This window comes from Lampetra fluviatilis, chromosome 37, assembly GCF_964198595.1.
Source record: "Lampetra fluviatilis chromosome 37, kcLamFluv1.1, whole genome shotgun sequence".
Lineage (NCBI taxonomy): Eukaryota > Metazoa > Chordata > Hyperoartia > Petromyzontiformes > Petromyzontidae > Lampetra > Lampetra fluviatilis.
This window is the reverse complement of record NC_136311.1, coordinates 10,617,568-10,640,370: the sequence shown is the minus strand read 5'-3', so window position 1 is coordinate 10,640,370 and position 22,803 is coordinate 10,617,568. Positions and strand designations below refer to the sequence as shown.

The 22,803-nt window shown below is 54.7% G+C and overlaps 1 protein-coding gene across 1 annotated transcript; it reads right to left on the bottom strand.

Annotated features, from left to right (window-relative positions):
- Nucleotides 1–4,533: 4,533 nt before the first annotated feature.
- LOC144945465 (uncharacterized) lies at nt 4,534–12,868 on the bottom strand. Its single transcript, XM_078873983.1, has 8 exons — nt 12,783–12,868; nt 9,899–10,036; nt 8,865–9,138; nt 8,025–8,174; nt 7,175–7,245; nt 6,624–6,697; nt 6,019–6,169; nt 4,534–5,587 (listed from the first exon to the last, which is right to left on the bottom strand). Exons 1-8 carry the CDS (start codon nt 12,866–12,868, stop codon nt 4,534–4,536), a joined length of 1,998 nt encoding a protein of 665 aa, XP_078730109.1.
- Between the last annotated feature and the right edge of the window lie 9,935 nt (nt 12,869–22,803).

The following is a 22,803-nucleotide window of genomic DNA, read 5'->3' as shown; positions in this document are numbered from 1 at the left end:
CGCGCGGCTGCATCGTCGTGAAAGCGTCGCAAATCGAAACCTCTCCACACCATCCCCCCCGCCCCTCCCTGGCACGCGCGCACGCAAAACAAAGACAAAGATCCCCCCTATAGTCTGAACAGACCGTTGGGGCAAGTGCTGTTGGCGAGTAGCACCTATTGAAGGCACGCACGGCACACGAGGGGGTGGCGTGGCCAGCAACCACGCCCGCCCGCCCTTGTCTCCCCTGTGGCGATGGTTACGCAGCGCGTACTCATTTGAGGCTGAGTCGACCTAGGAGAGGCCCAGGACCGGTTCAGATTATCGCTACTGGTGTTGGCCGTGAGCGGGAATCGAACCCGGGACGCCGGGTTCATTGCGCAGCGCGCTACCCGCTACACTACCACTCCACACGCACACAGACACACACGCACAAACACACACGCACAAACACACACGCACACACAAACACACGCACACACACAAACACACACAAACACACGCACACACACGCACACACACAAACACACGCACACACACACGCACACACACAAACACACACACACATACACGCACACACAAACACACGCAAACACAGGCACACACACACGCACACACGCACACACACGCAAACACACACGCAAACACGCACACGCACACACGCACACACACAAACACACACACACATACACGCACACACAAACACACGCAAACACACGCAAACACACGCACACACGCACACACGCACACACACGCAAACACACACGCAAACACACACACGCACACACACACACGCACACACACAAACACACACACACATACACGCACACACAAACACACGCAAACACACGCAAACACACGCACACACACACGCACACACACGCAAACACACACGCAAACACACACACGCACACACGCACACACGCAAACACACACGCAAACACACACGCAAACACACACACGCACACACACACACGCACACACACAAACACACACACACATACACGCACACACAAACACACGCAAACACACGCAAACACACGCACACACAACGATCTCAATAACAGCGCGCGAGTGAATCTCTTGCGCGTCGCTGAGATGCAGCAGAGTTGGTGGACTAGAGTCATGACAGGTGGACACGGATTGGTGGGATTATTATGGAAGACTCGGGTAGCTCAGGTTTTCGTGCGTTGTTGATGTCATTACCATTATTTTCAAATCGATCTAGTCGTTGTGAATGTAATCACCGTCAGCATGTGACACGCGTGAGAGTGGCCCGCTACCCTTTGTTCTTTCGGTAAAGTCACGTAGGAAGAAAAGAAAAAATAAAATAAAACAAAAAATAAAACATCACGACGTTTCGATCGCAACACAAGCGATCGTCCTCGGGCTGAAAAAAATAATCGAGCAGTGGAACTGCTGAACCCAAGTCATCACGAACCACAATTTGATCCGGGGGGGGATCTTCGATGAGTCCCAAGACTCGTCGCAGGAATGGTCCTGCCGCCTTGGGACGCCCGGCGACTAACCTGGGCTCGTGGGTGTCTTGCTTGTGGAGGGTGAACGGGGAGGACGAACAGGCCAATTGCTCAGAGAGCGTCACGCACAGCTACCTGGCACGTAGTTTCGTGAGTTTACCACGCAGTTGGCTTTCGCCAAAAAAAATATGATTATCCATAATAAGAGGTTTTGTTTGGGTTAGATCGCATGAATGTAAATGCGTCGTTAAACCCGCCACCACCCGACACATCCGATTAGTAAAGGGCTGTCACGTAAATAAATCGTGCCAATTCGTTACTAGTGCAGCACACCGGTGTGTTTTAAACGTTGTGAGTTTACTCTCCAACACACCGGTGTGCTGTACTAGCGACGAATTGGCCACGTTCTGTTCACGTCAAAAAACCCTTACTAATTGGCTGTGTCGGGTGGTGGCGGGTTTAACGGCACATTTATAATTACGCGATCTCACCCAAAACAATAAAACCTCTATTATGGAGGATTTCGTGAATCCGTTTCTTGAACTGCCCTGGCCACCTCGCCAACACAGCGAGGCCGAGGGGAGTCCGACACACACCGTGAGTTCCAGAGTTTAGCAACGTGGGGTCGGCAACCAAAACATCAAGAAGAGACATTTTAGTAATAGGTTTTTACCCCTTCAACTGGTACAAAAACTGACACCTTTATACAAGGGATCATGTTTGCAATAACCACAACACAAGCAGTTAAAATGCAAACAAAAATTAACAACTCTGATAATGATAATGATATGCACAGAGTTGTTTCTTTTTGTTTGCATTTTGACTGCTTGTGTTGTGGTTATTGCAAACATGATCCCTTGTATAAAGGTGTCAGTTTTTGTGCCAGTTGAAAGGGTAAAACCCTACTACTATATTTTGCCACTGGTAAAAGAGGTTCTCATAGTGAGAAGATAAATTTTGTTTTCGAATTGAGTAAGAAACTCAATATTTCAAGGGCCGTAATGCCACGTGGTGAACACGTGACACACGATGGCCCCTTAATAAATCACGGTGACCAAGCAGCTCCTTAAAGAGCCGCAAGTTGTCGACACTCTTGGCCTAGCGAACAGTGGCGGATGATCCTAGTAGCAAAAGTAGCTACAAATGATACGGGCCCCGCACTTTCAAGGGCCCCGGGCTAAATGCTTTTAAGCTATCAATTCCGGTTCAGTCGGGTGTTTAAGGTTAAAACAGTCTGCCTCAGCAGCAGACCACGCTTTCCCACCTGACGATGGACGCTTGTGTTGCGCCCGAAACGTCGTGATTTATTTTATTTTACACCTACGTGACTTTACCGAAAGAACCAAAGAGGTGGGGCAAAGTTGAGAAGCTTCGAGAAACCACCAAACACGACACGCCAGTCGATGGAATTACGATGGTTATGACGATGACCATTTGAAATAATTATTGATTTGGCGTTTAGAGCAATAGTCGTTTCAATATTTCAAATTAATAACAAACAAAAAACCCTGTGAGTCATTTACAGCAATAATCGTTTCAATATTTTTTTTTAAAATGTATAATAAAAACCTGTGAGTCACCGAAACAATGCCACGTGTCAGATCATGGGACAATTAAAGTTTATTTTAAATAAGCGGAAACTTTACACAATATACACCCACACACACACACGCGTATAACTTACAATCATAATAATAATACTCTCTCGGCAACATGCGCACGCAAGCCATAAAATTAAATTACAGGTCACACGACGAAATGTACACTTAGACTTCTACGCGAGCGACACTTTCGCAAATGATCGCTTCGCAACATCGGTGCAACACTTAAGAGGACGGCGGCACGATCATCTATCGGATAATGTTTCGTTATCGTACACCTTTTGCTATTGGCGTTACGTCGTCAGAGGCAACAGCGTCCGCCCGGTAGCGCTAATCAGCGAGTAGCGCACCACCACTCCCTCCCCGGGTATACAGGAGGTCGTGGGTTCGATCCCGACCCTGACACCTATATATTTTAAATGTGCGTGTTTCTCTCCCTCTCTCTCTCCCCGTGGTCGCGTGGATTTTTCTCCTTTTACATTGAAAAACATGCCTTTAGAGTTTCGATTTAATTCTTTCGTGACTGCAGGGATTCATATTCTTGGTTCTTTCGGTAAAGTCACATAAAACATGCCTTTAGAGTGTTACTGCTATAAATATCCACGTTGATAAGCCACTTCGTTGGGCTATCATTTCTGAAAAAGAGCTATACAGCTCAGTAGGCCTAACCTGGTAAAATAAAAAAGTTTATTTTTTTATAGGAAATGAACCCCCCCCCCACCCCCGGAAGATTTACTTAATCTCAAAAGTGTGACTTTAGCTGCCTCCCGATTCTGTCTACACGATCCACCGCTGACACCCTCTGCCCAAGTGTGTTCACTGCACAGCATTATTTTCCCACGTGGGAACGGTGAAACAACCCTTCAACCGTTCACTTCGACGGCTACTGTTGTGGTGACATCGTAGGCGACGTCTCGGAATGCCCGTTCAACAACGGGCGGCTCAAACCGGGATTGAACCCCGAGAGGTCAGCAGCAATTGAGCAGCTCTGCGCTCTTGACGTGTTCGATACAAACTCATCACCCCCCCCAACACCCACCCACCTCCGAAGCCACCCAATCACCGCTGCGTCACTGGGATTATGTTGAGTTATAAATAATCACGAACGCAAAACGATGTCTCGGTCAGAGCTCGGTGTGACTCGTGCCATTTGCGGTTTGGCACCACCTGGAGAGCTAAACTCAGACCGCGGTGGCGATGGGTGAGGCTGTGAGGTCACGTGGCTGACTGCCGGCAATGTCAGTGTTTGGCGGACGGAACTGCGCATTGGCGACGTGCGGTGGCTTCAATGTCACTGTCCATGATGATATTGATAATAATAATAATAATAAAAATGTCATTTATTTATCCAGAAAAAAAAAACTAATTCAGGAGGGTTTTTCATTGACCAAGTCCATTCACGATGACTTCTTGACCTCGATCTTCAGGGTGTGTGGGGCCCAGTCGCTGCCGCTGCTGCTGCTCGTGCTGCGAGCTCAGTGGATGAAGGCCGGCCCCGAGCACTGGCTGTACCAGGCAGCACGCGGCAGCTCGCAGCTCGAGTAGGGCATCTGTGCGGCGGCGGCGGCGCTGGTGGCGGCGGCGGCGGGCTGGTACATGCTGTAGAGGTCGTAGAGCGGGGCCGTCCCCGCCCCGTGCGTCGCGAAGCCTCCCAGCAGCAGGCCCTGGCTCACGGAGGACTGCCCGCCCAGCGCCGGCGCCGCTGCCACCGCCGCCGCCGCCGCGTTACAGCCCTGCCCGCCGTACGCTTGGTTGGCGCTCGGAAACGCCCGGCCGGCGTAGGCCTGGCTCAGCACCGGCGCCTGGTAGCCGAACGCTTGGCTCCCGTACGCTTGGCTCCCAAATGACTGGCTCCCGAAGCTCTGGCTGCCAAATCCCTGGCTCCCGAAGCTCTGGCTGCCAAATCCCTGGCTCCCGAAGCTCTGGCTCCCGAAGCTCTGGCTCGGGAAGTTCTGGCTCGCGAAGGTCTGGCCGAAAGCGGCGGCCGCCGCGGCAGCGGCCGATGCGGCCGCCGCGTTCGCGTTGCTCTGCGTCACCTGGCCGCACGCGAGCGGGGCGCCGGGCTGGAACCCCGGGGCTTGGCCGCCAAGGGCTACGGGGGAGGTCTGACTCTGGGTGCTCTGGCTGTGCGCGGCGCCGTGGCTGTCGCTGTCGGCGCGACAGCCGCCGGCGGGAGAGACGCTCGTCTGGCTGGAGTACGAGTGGCCGCTGGAGGAGCTGTGGCTGCTGAAGGGATGGTCGTCGGGCGAGCTGCAGGCGTGGCTGGCGGGGCTCGGCCCGTGGTCTCCCGCAAGGCTCTCCATGGGCGCCGCTGCTTCGGCGACGGGGCACTCGAGCCAGGAGCCACCGGTCACGGCGCCGGCGAAGGCGGTGGACGAGGCAGGGAGGGACGCCGGGCAGGCGGGCAGCGCGGGAGGGAACGGCAGCCCGGGCAGCGAGGATGGAGAGGTGAAGTCCCCGCCCAGCTGCTCGGGAAACGCGCTGGAGCACGGGGCGACCTGGTCCTCCAGGGGACTCATGTGGTGGGCGCTGCGGAAGCAAAACGAATCGGCGCGTTAACACGGACGCCGCACAGACAGCGGAAGGGGGTCGCTCGCTTCCAGCGTGCGGAAACACAGCCGCACAAAGTGTGGTTTATAAAGAGCAGACGGTGTGGTTGTGGCCATCGGATCGGTGTCCCCCCCCCCCAATCATGCCTTTCGTGTCACGTGACACCACCGTGCTCTGTATGATTTCCAATCGAGTGACCGGGGCGTCAATGAGACGAAATGAACCGTGCACATTGCATCGCTTTCTGAGATTCCCGACACCTCCTGGGCTAACCAAGCCGGTCGTCGAACCAATCGCTGGCACTGCCTGGCGTCTGTGCCCAAGGCAATGCCCCTTGTCCCATCCTCAACTTGCAGCGGGCCCAACCGCTTCCCGGGCACCGCCCCGGTGACGGCTGGAGCGGCTCTCACCTGGACAGCAGCCGGTGGTGCTGCTCGCCGGGCGTGCCGCTGCCGAACGCGTGGATGGGGTTGGTCTGGGAGCCCCCCCGGTACAGCTGCGCCTCCTCGCCGGTGTCGGCGTCACCGCCACCGTAGCCGTCGGAGCGAAGCTGCTTGGCCTCTGAGGGCAGAGGAACGGGGCAAGGGGGGTTAGCGCGCTGCGATCACCAACCGGTGGTCGCCACCTTGTGCTGGCTTCTCTGAAGTGGCTGTTCGCCCTCTTTGTTTAGCTCGCTGCTGTACAGGGACAAGTCCCTAGGGGCGATTTTAAAGGTCCCGGTTTTTGCCACTTGAGTAAAAACGTATCACTCAAAACGACGCATTTCAACGTAGATATCCACCAGTACCGCTGTGAGTTATTCTTTCCAATGCACCTTAGAGGTGGCAAAACCCGACAGGGGCAACTATCTGGACCCGGTCCCGTGGTGCCCCTCGGTCGACTGGGCGTTAAACAAGAAAAAGAAGAATAAGCGTCACCTATTAAGTAACGCGTCTCATAAGTTGTCTCCGTTAACCGCGCGCTCGCCCCCCACTGCGGGAACGGCGTGGTCACTGCCTCCAGGGTGTCATCCTACCTGATGCCTCGTCTGCGCCCTCGTCCTTGCCCAGGGGCCGCTTGGTCGCATTTCTTGATCTCAGCTTCCGAATTCTGGCAAAGGGAGAGGGAGAGAGGGAGAGAGATCACGGTCATCGTCTGTACACGGCACTCATGGCGCTGTGGACGGACCGCGTGTATGCCTGGCAACAAGTATTACGGACTGTGGGTTTAACCTCTCATACGTGTCAACTGTAGATGATGTATCGGCCCTCTTGCACCGTACAGGTGACGAGTGATATCCCAAACTGGTCCCGCGGTTCTCCACGCATGTAAAATGTGTATGGCCCCCTTTGTCAATCCGACGGCACAGATGGAGATCAGTCCACATGTTGCCGTGCCGACTTCTCCGGAAACGCCTGCTCGGCAGGGGGTTTCACGGTCACCCGTGCGCTCCGCCAACCCTCGCTGCGCGTGCCCCACGTGTGCCATCACGATCACGACGATGGCGATGACGGCGATGTGAACACGGCCGAGCAAGATCTCCGAGCGCGTGATAAAAAATAAAATGTTCTTTGCGTGCAAATTCACCTCTCGTGGTTGAGTCCGTCCTCCCTGAAGCCCTTGGCGAAGGGATTGGTGGCGATTTTTAGCTTCGTGATCTGTCAAGAGAACAACAACACGGCCGTGATTATAGCGCAATGGGGGCATCGCAGCTAGAGCGCTGTGCGTGTACGCGCTGTGCGTGTACGCACTGTGCGTGCTTGGAGCGGTAAAGTATTTACAGGCTGCGGGTTAAACGTCGTACTCAGATTGTAAATGTTGTGGCTTGGCTCTCCAACACACCGGTGTGCTGTACTCGTGACGAATTGGCACGTTCTGTTAACGTGACAACCCTTACTAGTTGTCTGTGTCGGGTGGCGGTGGGTTTAACGACACATTTACATCTTGATTTGAAGCTTTCGTGACTGCAGGAATCCATACTCTTTGGTTCTTTTGGTAAAATCACGTAGCGGTGAGCGCTGCGCTACAGACCCGGCGGCCCGAGTTCGATTCCCGCTCACGGCCAACACCGGTGACGATTATCAGAACCGGTCCTAGGTCGACTCAGCCTCAAATTAGTACCCGGTGCAATGCGTAAACATCGCCACCGGGGAAACAAAGGCGGCCGGGCGTGGTGTTGGCCACCCACCCACCCCCTCGTGTGCCGTTCAGGCCTTCATAGGTGCTCGCTAAAATAGCACTTGCCCCTACGGTCTGTTACAAACTACACGGGGGGGGGGATCTTTGTCCACGTGTCTGTGCAGCTACATGCTGGTCCCCACGGTCTGTTAAAGGCCACGCGGGAGGTATGGTGAGTGGGTGGGTGGTGGGGGACCTTTGTGTGTTTTTATTTTATTTTTCCCCGTAGCCGCGTGCATCCGAAGGGTGTTAGACTCACCAAGCTGTTCTGGTAGGCGGTGACGGCGATGAACGTGGTGTCGGGGAAGCTGAAGGTGAGCGGGCTGTGCGCCGCCGCCACGCCGCGCCAGTCCGTGTCGCGGACCACGTAGAAGCAGGGCTGGTACTTGTGCATGGAGTGCAGGATCAGCTGTGAGATAGAGTTGGGGGAGGGGGGGGGTGGCACGCGTTAATATTGACCACGGTGCTTTGTGATGGTGATTGCAACAGCGGCGAGGACGGCAGCGGCGGTGGCGGTGGTGGCATGAAAAATAAAAATTGGTGTGTTACCCTTTTCTAGAAATAAAACTGGAGGTGTTCAGATTTTTCAAATGCCAAGTTGAGAGCTTTTGCAAGGCGTCAAGTACTGGACTAAGCACACGCAGTGGTTCTGTGGTCTAGCATCCGTTCGTGCGCAGCGTGAGTGTGCGAGTGGTGGGGAGCGGTGGTGCAGCGGTTAGCGCGCTGCGGCCACGAACCCCGGCAACCCCAGTTCCATTCCCGCTCACGGCCCACTAACACCAGTGACGGTCACGGGCCTCCCCTAGGTCGACTCGGCCTCAAATTAATACCTGGTGCTGTGTGTAGTAAACATCGCCACTGGGGAGACAAAGACGGCCGGGGCGTGGTGCTGGCCCACCCACCCCCTCGTGTGTCACAGTGCCGGCCTTCATACGCGCTGCTCGCTAACAGCACGTGCCCCCACAGTCTATCACAAGCTACCCGGGGGGGAATTCTCCACGTGTGCGCGCGTGTACCTAGCGTGGCACGGGCGCCGTGGCGATGTCACTACCACTTCGTTGGGTGTTGTTGTGCGCGCGCGCGTGTGCGTTCTGCTCACGTGTCCGCTCTTGCTGAGCGCGTTGTTGGTGAGCTTCGCCTTGTGGAAGGACACGGGCTGGCGCATCCACTGCGCCCCGCTGCTGGGCGAGCTGGGGTGCACGTAGAGGCGGCTGGGCATGCTGAGCTCCGCGGGACCGCTCGCCTCCCAGCGCCCCTCCGCCTCGCGCCACTTGTACTTGACCTCGTCGGCCGGCACGAGCTCCATCAGCATGAAGTAGTTGGCGTTGGGGTCCAGGCCGGAGAAACGCAGCTTGCACGGGGGGAACGAGCGCCTGGGTGGTGGTGGTGACGGCGGGGGTGGGGGGGGAGAGATTTGCTTAACAGGGAACCCTCAACATCGCAAAGCTGCCCCTCCCGCTATCACCACCACTATCACCACCCCTTCCGTTGAATCTCAGCTCAATCATTCCGATCCTCTGCCATCATCGCAATCATTTCAACGCAGCCTCGGAGGCTGATGGTGATATTGGCGGGGGTAGGTGAGCGTGATGGTCGTGGATATGGTGGTGGTGTTGGCATAGAGATGAATGGCAGGAAGGTGATGATGATGATGGCCATCCCGTTTACTATGGGAGTCCAGTTTACCATGGGAGTCGAGTTTACCATAGGAGTCCAGTTTACTATGGGAGTCCAGTTTACCATGGTAGTCCAGTTTACATGGAAGTCCAGTTTACTATGGAAGTCCAGTTTACCATGGGAGTCCAGTTTACCATGGGAGTCCAGTTTACCATGGGAGTCCAGTTTACCATGGAAGTCCAGTTTACCATGGGCAGGGCGGCTCATTAAGGACTGCTTCGTGACCGTTATTTATCAAGGACCACACCGTTTCGTATTCACCACCGCAATGCATTGTGGCCTCTTGAAAATATAGATTTTTTTTTTTTACCGATTTCTAAAAAACGAATGTCTCGACTTCTTGTTATTGTTTTGGTTTGCCGACCCCTGGGGCTCAGGGCAATCACCCACTTGCTGTACTGCCATCACTGCAACGGGCCCGCCTCGGGCGTGCGTAGCCGCGCTCCCCGGCCTCACCTGCCACTCTTGGTGATGATCATCTCCGTGCCGATGGCGTTGAACTTCCTCCACAGCTCCGCGTTGTCGAGCGTGGCGGCCACGCCGCTCTGCGCCGAGCCCGGGAAGGGAGTCGAACCGGCAGTGGCCTGCAGGCAGCTGAGCGGCAGGGAGGGCGGAGCGTGGCGGGGGGCAGCCCAGTCTGGTGGTGGGGGGCCGATGGCAAGGAGGAGGGGGGGGGCAGAGAGAAAGGAGGAGGAGGGGGGGTGATGGAGAGACGAGACAGAACGAGAGCAACGTGAATGAGCGCACCTTCCGAATGGCTACGGTTGGCTACGTACGGTGCGAACGAAGTTCAACATACATATATATACACGCACAAATCGACCCAATGCGATGCACGTAATAGTTCAATTCCCGCTCACGGCGAAATATCTCAACCGCCTTTGGGCCTCCCCTAGGTCGGCTCAGCATTAAATGAGTTACGGTACCTGGTGCGGTAAAAAAATCAGTACAGGGGAAACAAAGGCGGTCGGGCGTGGTGCTGGCCACCCCCCCTCCCCACCTCGTGTGCCGTTCCGGCCTTCATAGGCGTTGATGTTCAGGCTGCAATGCGGGGGGTGGGTGCGACCTCTGTCTTTGCGTATTTGAGTGTGAAAGTGTAGTGGTGGTGGCGATGATGGTGGTGGCGGTGGTGGTGGTGGTGGCGGTGGTGGCGGTGGTGTTGGTGTTGGGGCAGGCAGGTCGGCAGTGTAGGTATTCGCGCCTGCGGGGGTGTAGTTAGTTAGTAGTTGTTGTTGTTGTTGATGGTGGTGTGGTGGTGGTGGGGTGGGTAAAAGAGTCCGCGCCGTGATTCACTCCCCCGCGCGCCTGTGAAGCTCCTTTCGCGTGAGCGTGCGAATGAGTCGACACCCGCCCGCCTGGAGGTTAACAGACAGCAGCGACTGCTCCCCCCCCCGGGTAGACTTGGCCTCGCCGCGGGCACGTGGAATGTTCGCCACAACCCAGAAGTTCGTTGGAGCCGGGGGGAGATGTCAACGGGGGACTTTTTAGTTTTGTTTTTGGCAGTCTCAAAGTGTGGAAAATAAGAGTTGGGTTTTAATTCCTTTCGATTCCCGCTCACGGCCAACACCAGTGACGATGATCAGAACCAAACTTGGTCCTCCCCTAGGTCGACTCAGCCTAAAACGAGTACCTTGGGGCGGTGTGTAAACATCGCCAATGGGGAGACAAAGGCGGCCGGGCATGGTGTTGGCCACCCACTCCCTCGTGTCATAGGTGCTCGCTAACAGCACTTGCCCCAACAGTCTGTCAAGGCTACACTATGGGATCTTTGTGTGTGCACGTGTGTGTGTGTGCGTGGTCTATCATGGAAAATGAAAGTGGCGTAACAGATGACGCTTCGAGCAATGTTGGGTCTTCACGGCACAAATATAGCGAGGCGAGAGAGAGAGAACGCGTGGGGATCATCCGAGCTGGGGACTGAACTTCACACCATGGATCCTGATGACAATTTTATTTGTTTCCAATGTTTTACAGATGGACAGGTTTTTTTTGTGTGTTTATGTTTTAAATTGTCATATGAATAGAGTTATCGTCGGTAGTAGCTTTTGCCAGATACATGCTTCAATGCTCAAAGGATATATTACGAAATTGACTAATATATCCTTTGAGCATTGAAGCATGTATCTGGCAAAAGCTACTACGAAATTGACTAATTTGTATATTTTAAAGAAACTCAATACGTTCGTCGATGACAGTATGCACTATGCGACGTTTCGGGTAATGGCCCTTCGTCACAGCACATAGCCTACGTGCTTGTGAATGGGGGGGGGAGGGCACGTCAGTGCTCTTAACCAACGTGTTGAGTCCTGTTTGGTTTTTAATTTGTCTGTTTAGTTATTTAGCTGTGAGCGTAGCCTCGACGATATTTGTCTCAACATTTCAAATGTCTCCCCCACCGAGAACACCGCAGTGAGTGTGCCCACTGCACCGTCGTTGTCCGTGTGCGCGTGTGTCTACACGCGTGTGAGTTTACGTGCGTGGGGTGATTCATGTACCGTTGGCCTATGTACGTGCGCACGCTTGTACGCATTTAGGCATGGATGTCATCTGGTATACATAGATGCGTTTAGTCCTACACACATGCGGTCCGCGAATGGGGAGATAATCATGAAATAATATCGCGTAGACTGCACGAACGGCAAAAGGAGTAATGAATGGCAAGATTCGATACGATCTGGAGACCATACTGAACATGTTAAGAACATGCGTGTTAAGTACAACTGTGCATGCCTGCGAGACTTGGACATTGAAACAGACTGACAGAGGTGAGATATTGGCACTCCAAATGTATTGCCACGGAAGGATACTGCCTCTAAACTGGACCCAAAGAATGACCCAAACGTGCTCAAATCATACACACACGCGCTCATATCACACTTATACCCGGAGACGGTCGTGGCTGAGTGAGTGATGCAAATTCTAATGATGCCCTCTAAGGGATGGACATCTATCTGCAATGTGTCACAAATGTAAAGCTGCGTCTATGCTTACAACCTCGCGAAATCACATAACAAATGTTGGCAGTGTTTTGCCAACCAAACGTTCTGGACAATCTTTTTTTTAAACATGATTTTATATATTTCCAACCTGGGCTCACGAAAGTTTGAATGTGGAAGCTTGAACATCACTTTTCGGACACTTTTTCAAGTGTGCGCGCGCGTGTCTACACACACACACGTGTGTGTGTAAGTGTCTGCATGTGCATGAGCGTGGATAGTCAGTCGCACGTATGCGCTGCTCACCTCTGGAGAAGGCTGCTCCGTCTCCCACGTGCTGATGATGATGATGTTGCTGCTGCTGCGGATGATGCTGCTGCTGATGATGATGTTGATGCTGTTGCCTGCACATCCCCGCGCAAGGACCAGTGGTCATTGGCGCCAGGGGCAGCGGCCGGTGGAACGGCATGAGCTCTCCCGTCTCAAACATTGTCTCACGACTCGCTCTTTCTCACGACTCTCTCACGGCTACTCTGTCTCACGGCTCCTCTGTCTCACGGCTCCTCTGTCCCAAGACTGCCTCTCCAGGGATGCGCGACTGCTCGCTCTGTGCGAGTCTACGAGGCTGACGGCGCAATTTGTAAAAGGTGGAACTCCTTTGATCCTCACTTCAACTCCTCCCACCCAACTTCGCTCCTCCTCTTCATCCACGATCCCAACATCCCCCCACCACGACCGCGCCTTGTGGTCGCTAGATCATAGCGGATCTTCCGATCGTTTCATAGGTCCATCCGCCCTCCACCCACCCCCCCACCCAAAGCTAATGACAACTCTCCCAGCAATAACCGCGCCATGTGGTCTCTTCAATGTCCAGCAGCAATGTGTGGAGGTGTGAAAGGCGGCTGGTGGTGGTGGTGGTTGTGTCCATGGGCCCTGCAAGGCACCGGGCCGCGTTGCGCCTTTGAAGTCGCGTGCGACATCGAGAGACAACAACATCATCATCATCATCACTGACCGACCGGGCTGCCACCGTCATAGGAATGTGGATTTGTCAACAGCTGATTCAGTACGCGGGCGATAGGGGCTGAGCACCGCTCGCTTGAGCAGAGACACTGAGTTATAGACTTTATTTCAATTTCTTCTCCACCTGGGTCAATTCGCCCGTTAACGCATCTGATTTTTTGTTATCCACTACTCAAACCCAGCGTATTAATTCCTTAAACAACATCGTGTACTCGTTCTTTACTTATCTAGGAAATTCTCGGCGAATTTTAAGACTCTTTTTAAGAGGGTTACTGCGTTAGGGTGTTTTGTCCAATTTATCTTCAAACACGTGCGGAGTATATATGTTCTTGTTTTGATATATATTTACACGGCTGATTTAATTTGCTGTTATCCTTAATACAAATTATTCGAAACCTTTTATTAAATCGTAATAATTATAACAATTACGCAACCGTGATTATTCGTTCAAAATTATAAAAACCGTTGACTGGACATCAATTAGTCTGCACGTAATGGAAGTTAGTCTATCCGTACAAAATAATACCTTAATTTGCCTAAACTCTAAACCCAGGTCCATAGAGTAAGTTGCATTACACGCGACACGTGCAATACCCCGTGTGGATTAATCTCGCACATCGCGTCTTGTTCTTGAGGAGTGGTGGCACAGCGGATCACATGCCGCGCTACGAACCCGATTCCCTGCTCACGGCCAACAGCAGTGACGATTATCTGGACCGGTCCTCGGCCTCCCCTAGGTCGACTCAGCCTCGAATGAGTACTTGGTGCGGTGTGTAAATATCGCCATTGGAGAGACAAAGGCGGCCGGGCGTGGTTGCTGGCCACCCACCCCCTCGTGTGCCGTGCCGGCCTTCATAGGTGCTCGCTAACAGCACTTGCCCCAACAGTCTGTTAAGGCTATACTGGGGGGGTGTCTCTATCTGTGCATCCTCGCAGCAGCAATAGCGGCTTCTGGTTGTCCATCGAACCAAGACGGTGGTCACCGCATCGAGCGCCGTCACACGCCGCTTCTGTGGCCGTCTGGAACGCGCTCGTCCTTCCGATATTAGGACACCGCTGAAGCTATGGCACTTTGGAAATCGTCGAGATTGAAAACCTCATTTCTTTGGGACTGCTTCTTGTGTTTAGTTTGTTGTCCTTCCCCCGCACCTCCCATTTGCAGGGTTGGCTACGTGCGGTGCGAAAGAAGTTCAACGTACTTACATATGCAGTATAAATATAAATAAGTATTGTCCTAAGGAGACAATGCACTTACAAGGAATGTTACGATGCGACTCGCCATCGGACAAATATTGACACGCGCTTTCGTAATTGGTGGATAAATTCAACTATATATTCAATAAATACTTGCGGGACAGTGATTCATTCACTCGGTTAATAATTATAAGATATAATCTTTGCGTGCGACAAACGGCGAACGAACGCGCGCCACTGCTGAGCCGGGTCGCTGCCCCGAAACGTTTGAGACGGGGATGTGAAACTCTGAAATACCCGAAACGTCGCCTATTACATATATATTGTTTTCATTGTAAGGCCACGCAGTGTCGTTATTGACAAATGTGTTGTTGTTAATTGCGTTTGTACACCACTGCCAAAGCAGCAGCAACAGCAGCAGCGGCACCATCGCTACCACCAAATAATGTGTTCATTATTGCGGCGTAGGATGGATGAACACACACACACATATATATACAACCCGATAAAAGCGTCGGAGTTGAACAGCGAACTCGTCTCGAGCGTTATTCGCCCCATCGGTCTTTCTTTCGAGTACCCTGCCGCGTGCAACAGCCAATGAACGAGGGATTGCCCGAGCGTGCCAACGCGATGCCCCTGCCGAAAATGTATTCGTGTGTACGTTGAACTTCTTTAGCGCCGTACGTAGTCAACCCGTGCTGATCGGAGATGCGGGGAAAGACAACAAACTAAAACAGTACACATATATGCAGTATACATACAGTGTATGTACACAGTATACGTGTGTAGTGTTAGATCCTTCCAAACAACTATTCTCTGCGCACAAGCGGCATGGAAATGCAAATGCGCACCTTTAGCAATTTTTCTTTGGAATGAACGCAACGCGTGACGCAGGGACACGTGGCATCGTGCACGGCGCGGCGCAAGATGCACTGCTCACGTCCCTGGCGAGTGACATTTGTGAACCGCTTCTCATTGGGGGGGGGGCTCTTGGAGGGGGGGGGCTCCTGGAGGGGGGGGCTGAGTTGACCTAGGGGAGGCCCAGGACCGGTTCAGATAATAGTTACTGGTGTTTGGCCGTAAGCGGGAATCGAACCCGAGTCGCCGGGTTCGTAGCGCAGCGCAGCGCTAATCACTGCACCACCGCTCCCCCATACAATACATAGGCACGTGGAGCTGCGGTAGGTCACCTGTCGACGTCAAAGTTCGTAACTGGCTGAACAAAAACAGCGAAATGCCGCGTGGAGCAACATCGCCGATGACCGCCCAACACAACACGCGTATCCTGGTGAAACAACCGGAGCCCGACTCAGCTACCAACCTCGCATGCTATCGTGCAATGGCTTTAGAACATTCGCATTCTATTGCAGGCACGCAGAACATGGGTTGGATTCGAGCGGGGCTGCGTGCCGGATGCGGCACGGAGCCGCTCGTGAGAGGCTGGAACAGAAGAGAGAGAGAAGGGGGTGGGGGGTGGGGGGGTGGGTTGGGGGTGTTGGCCGACGTGGTCCATGCGGGACCCCGCGGGGAGCCGCGTCGCACGCACGCGGCACACGCAGGCGACAACCGCCGGTTGTACCGGGGCAGCTGGGGGGTGGTGGGGTGGTAAGGGAGGAGGAAGGGGGGGGTGTGCCCTGGAGGTAGCCGCCTTGAAAGCGACTTGAGCCGTGGAATTCTGGATTTGAAGTTTTCGTGACTGCAAGGATTCATACTCTTAGTTCGTTCGGTAAAGTCACGTAGGTAAAAAAAAATGATGACGGAGACTTGTGTTGCCTCCGAAACGTCGTGAGTTTATTATTTTATTTTTATTAATTTTAATTTCATTTTTTTTTTACCTACGTGACTTTACCGAAAGAACTAAGAGTTTGAGCCGTGGAAGTCCACGAGTGCGATGGGTTGGAAAACCTCGCGGCTCAGGAGGAGGCACATGCGGCTCTTCAAGGACCGTCTCGGGGTCCCCCGCCGACACTACGGTGTGGACCATGAGTCTGGAATCATAGAGAGGGAAATAACGAATTCATATTGTTGGGATCTTTCGGTAAAGTCACGTAGATAGGTTGTTATTTTCTTTCAAGCAATCTAAGTGACTTTACCGAAAGACCCCCCAAAATATGAATTCCTGCAGTCACGAAAGCTTCAAGTCAAGATTGAACTCGTTCATATGTTTTTTGTTTTGTTTATGCAAGTTCAAGATGTATCTGAGTAAGGAAGAACGAGTCTAGATTGTTCCACTCGTAGGAAATCGGAGACGGAGGGAGGTCGCTGTTGAATTGAACAGACTTTGCATCCAGACCGCGAGCCAATGACATAGAGCTGTGTTAGCGAACTTGTTGCAAAGTTTCGGGAAACGGGATCCACAAAGCATAAACCGCGCAGCGGAGCTTGGAGGAGTTGTGTAGCAGGAACAACGATAAACACACCGAGCACGTTCCGTGAATACAAGCGTTGTCATTGCCTTGTTTGTATTATGTGTCCCATGTTTCCAGACGTATGCGACTCCCTGTATAATTGCAGAGTAAAGCATAAAACGAACCCCCTTCTAATAATTTTCCAACGTCGAAAAAAACCCGTCGGTGATTTGTAACGCGGCATTATTACAAATCACCGTACGTGTGCTGTTCTTAAACAAATATAAAGTCTCGATTTAAAGCTTTCGTGACTGCAGGGATTCATCTTCTTGGTTCTATCGGTAAAGTCACGTCGAATGGAAATAATAAAATAATAAAAATTAAACATACTAAAATATTATTTTATTATGTTTTATTATTTGATTGTTTTATTTTTATTATTTTATTATTTCCATTCTACGTGACTTTACCGAAAGAACCAAGAAGAGAAATATAAAGTCTTCACGACAAAATAAATGGTTCGAAGTTATTCGTAAAGTACCGTCTCGGATTCACGCGCATGGCGAATCTGGTGAGTTCTTTGGGGTTTTTTTTTGTTGCTCCTCTCCTTTATTTGTGTTGCCGATCCCACGCGCTCAGGATGAAGACTCCGTCAAAGAATCGTCGACTCGAGTCAGCGGCTGCCGAAATGATGCACTCCCAGAAGAGCGTCTGGCTGACGTGACATGCATATCAACGTCCCTGTCGATTCAGTGCCCTGCCTTATCACAGACCAATTCAGACCTTGGTGGTCACCCCGTGCCCCTTATACATCTCAACGTTCATCCTCCAAAGTGCCATCACAAGGGAGAAACACAAACACATAGACAAAGAAAATGTTTGCCGTATTGAAACGGCTGTACGTGTGAGGGTCGCTAGCCCCCGCGATCCCTCCCTCGGTACCCCTAACGGCCGGGTTAACCTCATTACTCGCCCCCTCGCTGCTAGGCAAACCGCTGCTGCGTTCTTCACCCATGGGGTGAGAGCCGTCGCTCCAGGATTCCCCTCCCCCGCGGGTCCGCGTAGTAGGCATGTTTAATTACGTACGCGCACACCCACACACAGCTCTGCGCGGCACTCACTCAACCCTGACCACTCACGCTAGGATCGCGCACCTGTATTATACACGTCGTGAACGTGCGCGCACACACGCATACAGCTCCACACGCGATACCCACTCTTGCGCCACTCTGCGCCGCGCTCGCCGCTCACGTTATGATCGCGCACCTGGGGTACGCTGATTACGCACGCCGCGAGCTTACGCATACACAGTACCACACGCGTTCACACTTATAACACGAGATCACACGAGGCCACGATCAGCTATTAATGATTTATTGTCTGCTACGTGGGACTGGTTGTTGAGTCAGTATGAATCGACGAGGCTGCCTACTCTACTAACCCGGAACCTATTCCCTATTTATCGTTCACGAAACACTTTTACCTCCTTACTCACGGTTTGAGGCACTCGACGTTCCGTGGGTTTTCCTCGCTGCTTGCCTCGACATGTCGCACGGACGTCCGGAGGGCAGAGCTGGGGCAGTCCTGGACGTTGGCTTCTCGGAGCAAGAGAGCGATTTCCCCTTTGCGCTCCCCATTTATCCTCCCTACCTCAAAGGGAATGCGACTCTGGACAATAGGCTCGCGACCCTCTCGCATGCGCACCGCCGTTCCGGGCGCTTTTGATATGCTACTTAATGCTCTACCTGCGCGGCGCAAATTCCAATCAATCCGCTTTTGATATGCTAATTAATGCTCAACCTGCGCGGCGCAAATTCCAATCAATCCCTTTCTCACGCAGGCCCCCCCCCATTATCGCAGTTTATGCGGCGGCGTCCGTCACAAAGGTGCGCCGTGGGAATTTGTGCACGGCTCCCCGCGTGACCCCGCTCTCCCGATTACTCATACTAACAGCCTTATCCTTTAACTCCCCTAACAATGGTGCCTGCGTGTTTTCTAATGATGCTCCTCCATCACAATGCTTATTCCCTCTGCCTGCCCCGTCGATACTTGCGTGTGTGGGGTGTGTGAGATGCGTTTCCCCCGCGGTGGCCGAGTGGCCCCTCGCTGCGACCTTGCAACCTTAAGGCCGGTCGCAGCGCCGCGGTGCAAAGTAGCGTCGGGGGAGGTCGTCCAATTCCCTGGTCGCCGGAAACCGTGAAAGTTTAGTCCCGATAAGGGCTTCTCGAATAAAAACCGGTCGGCCAGGTGACCTCCCCACGGAGCTCTATGGGGGGGGGGGGAATGCGTGCGGGTGTGTTCGTGTGAGGTGAGGTGAGGGGGACGCGGGGTCGGCTCCGTCGCTTGGTGGTGGCGAGGTCTTAGATGGGGCGCCTGCTGAACGGCTTCGTGGCGGCGGCATGACATAGCCCCCTGAGGTGCTGGTCTCCGTCCCGGGTTGACTGGAGCACCTTGCTTGAGCCGCGCCCACGAGGAAACGCTGCGGGGTCCGGGGGGTCCGTCCGGCCCTCGTGGCTGGTCTCGGGGTGGGTGGCTCCGTCCTCTGCAGCTCCTGCGGCGGCCTCCTACTCCACTCCAGCGGCTCTCCCTGTACCTCGGTACCTGCGGGCTGGGGTACAAACTCAGAAGCTGAGGGGTTTAGGGGCCGTCGTCCGCGCCGTCCCCTGGCGGGGTCGGGGCGTCTCGGGGGCCCGGCGGGGCCCATGTAGGGTGCAAGACCCCCCAACACGAGGGGTGCGGGTACTCCGGGATTACGGGGCCTTCGAGTGACGGGGTTCTCTCTCGCCGGGGCCGCTTTCCACGGTTTTAAGCGGCGGACGTTGACCACCGTCTCTCGATCCCTCTCCCCGCCATAAATTAGTACCGTCCAGGGGGAGATCTGTCGCACCACGGTCCAGGGTCCCCGCCAGTAGGTCGTCAGTTTCCCCACCTGCCCGGCCCCGACACGAGGGGTGTGTAGCCACACCTTAGCGCCTGTCAGGAATAAGGGGGGTTCCATGCGGGGTCGGGTGCCCTGTTCCTGCCGCCGATGCGCGGCTTCCCCTTGCGGGTATGCTCGGCCTCGGGCTTCTCGCAGGGTCTCCAACAGGTGTTCCACGGGGCGGCTTCCCTCCTCCGGCTGGGGGGAAGGGACGCCGAATAGCAGATCTGCGGGTAAACGAGACTCACGGCCGAACATCATTAAAAACGGGGTTTGTCCCGTCGACGTGTGTACGGTGGTGGCGTAGGCGAAAAGGGCGTAGGGGAGGTGTTCGTCCCAATCCCGTTGATTTGCGGCCGCCATACGTTTGAGTTTCCCCGCTAGGGTCTGATTCATGCGCTCCACCATACCGTTCGCTTGGGGGTGGTACGCTGTGGTTCGGTCCTTCTGGATTCCGAACTCTCGGCACAGTGCCTGGAACAACTCGGCCTCGAACTCGCTACCCTGGTCGGTGAGGACTCGTTCTGGGATCCCGTGCTTAAGTACGTAGTGTTCCACGAATGCCCGGGCCACCACCAAGGCCGTTTTATCAGGGATGGCCACTGCCACGGGGTAGCGGGTGAAATACTCTACTGCGACTAGGATATATCGGTTGCCTCGATGGGATCGCGGGAATGGCCCCTGTAGGTCAATCCCGACCAGCTGATTCGTGCGGCTGACGCGGAACGGCCTTAGGGGTACCTGGTATCGTGCCGGTTTCGGCCCGCACTGCTGACAGGCGCGGCAGCCCTGTACCCAGGCCGCCACGTCTTGTGCCAATTTGGGCCAGAGATACTGGCGACGCAGGGTTTCTCGAGTGCGTCGTTCCCCATCGTGGCCCCCGAGTGGGTGGTCATGCACCAGCCGAAGCAGCTGGGGTCGCACCTGGGCAGGAACACAGATGCACCCCGGCTGGCCGGCCTCGGTTAACTCCCGTACCACTCCGTTCTGCACACACAACCGGGCATACAAACCGCTCCAGGGTCCTGGTAGGGCGCTCTTTTCCTCCCGCAGTGCCGCCTCCACTGCCGCCAGATCGGGATCTCGCTGCTGGGTCTGTCTCAGCTGCTCGTCGTTCAGGCCCGGGAAGGCGCAGCCGACGTCCTCCTGGATCCGTCCGATCGGGTCCCGAGCCGCGGGTCCCGCGCTTGCCGTGCGGTCGACGGGATCCTCGGTGCCACCTGTGAGGGCCTCTGTGGCGCACACTGCACTCTCTCTCGCTGGGGGGGGGTCAGTGGCCGCGGCCGCTCGGGGGTCCGTTGCCTGCCGGCAGCGTCCCCCCGTGAAGCACGGGCAGGCCTCCTCCGCCCTTGTCTCGGCGTCCACCGTGGGTCGCCTCGACAAGGCGTCCGCGTTTGCATGCGTCCGGCCAGCCCGATACTCGATTTGCAGGTTGTACTCCTGCAACTGCACCAACCACCGGGCCATCTGCCCCCGCGGCTCCTTGAATGTAAGAAGGAACTGCAGAGCATAATGGTCAGTGCGTACGCGACATTTCCTGCCGTACAAATACGGCCGGAACTGCTTACATGCGAAAATCACGGCGTACAACTCTTGGCGGGTCACGCAATAGTTAAGCTCGGCCCCACTCAAGGTCCGGCTGGCGTACGCGATGACTCGTTCCGTCCCATCCTGTACCTGTGACAACACCGCGCCCAGCCCGCTGCTGCAGGCGTCGGTGTCCAAAATAAAATCGGTGGTAAAATCGGGGAAAGCGAGGGTGGGGGCGTGGGTGAGGTGGTCTTTGAGAGTGGTGAAGGCCATCTGGCAGGCCCCCGTCCACTGGTAGGGGTGCTTAGGGGAGGTGAGTTGGGTGAGGGGGCGTGCAATCTCGCTGAATCCCTTTACAAATCGACGATAATAGGTGGCGAGCCCCAAAAATGATCTGATCTCCGTCAGATTCCTTGGCCGTGGCCACTCCACTACGGCGCGTACCTTCTCCGGATCGGTGTGCACACCTGCCTCGCTGACGCGATGCCCGAGGTACCCCACCTCGCGTTGTGCGATGTAACACTTACGTGGCTTGAGCTTGAGATGAGCCGCTCGCAGTCGCTGGAACACCTCTCGAAGCCTGGACCAATGCTCAGACAAAGATCTACTGAACACTATCACATCGTCCAAGTAAATCAGGCACTGTTCCCATTGCAAGCCCCGCATCACCAACTCCATCAGCCGCTGGAACGTCGCGGGCGCATTGGTGAGTCCGAACGGGAGTACTCGAAACTCGAATAGCCCCATCGGGGTGGTGAATGCGGTTTTCGGCCGATCCTCCTCCGCCATCTCCACCTGCCAGTACCCGGACGCGAGATCGAGGGTGGAAAAATATCGCGCTCCAGCGAGGCTGTCGAAGGTGTCGTCGATGCGGGGTATGGGGAAGGCATCGCCGAGCGTGACTGCATTTAGTTTACGGTAATCGACGCAGAACCGGGTTGACCCATCCTTTTTCGTCACTAGTACCACTGGGGCTGACCAGGGGCTCGCCGAGGGCTGAATTATGTTATCGCGAAGCATGTCCCCAACTGCCTCTTTGATTTGGGCGCGTTCGGGTGCGCCCACTCGGTACGCAGGGAGTTTGATGGGTCGGGCTGCACCGGTGTCAATTTGGTGCTTAACAAGATCGGTCCGGCCCACGTCCGAGTCGTGTTCACTGAATACGTCGGCGTACTCCCGCAGTAACTCGCGCAGCCGATCGGCCTCTCCCTTAGGTAAATCCGCCCATGGTACATGTAACGCGTCGAGCAGGGGAATGACCTCGGCTCGGGGAGTCGGGCCGACTCGCCAGGCCAGGTCCTGGTCACCCTCAGAACGACCGGGGTCCTCAGCCCAGAGTGCGAACACCGAGTCGTTAGAGTGGCGTGCGTGCAGGGGGTGTACGGTGGCTATCGGGGTGCGCCGCCGCAG

What these genes read in the sequence shown, in the direction of transcription:
- LOC144945465 (XM_078873983.1), bottom strand. Translation starts at nt 12,868, where the DNA reads ATGTTTGAGACGGGAGAGCTCATGCCGTTCCACCGGCCGCTGCCCCTG. An exon ending in CCGCCTACCAGAACAGCTTG is followed by an intron (nt 7,246 to 8,024) that starts GTGAGTCTAACA and finishes TTCTCTTGACAG; the next exon opens with ATCACGAAGCTAAAAATCGC. An exon ending in GACGGACTCAACCACGAGAG is followed by an intron (nt 6,698 to 7,174) that starts GTGAATTTGCAC and finishes TCCCTTTGCCAG; the next exon opens with AATTCGGAAGCTGAGATCAA.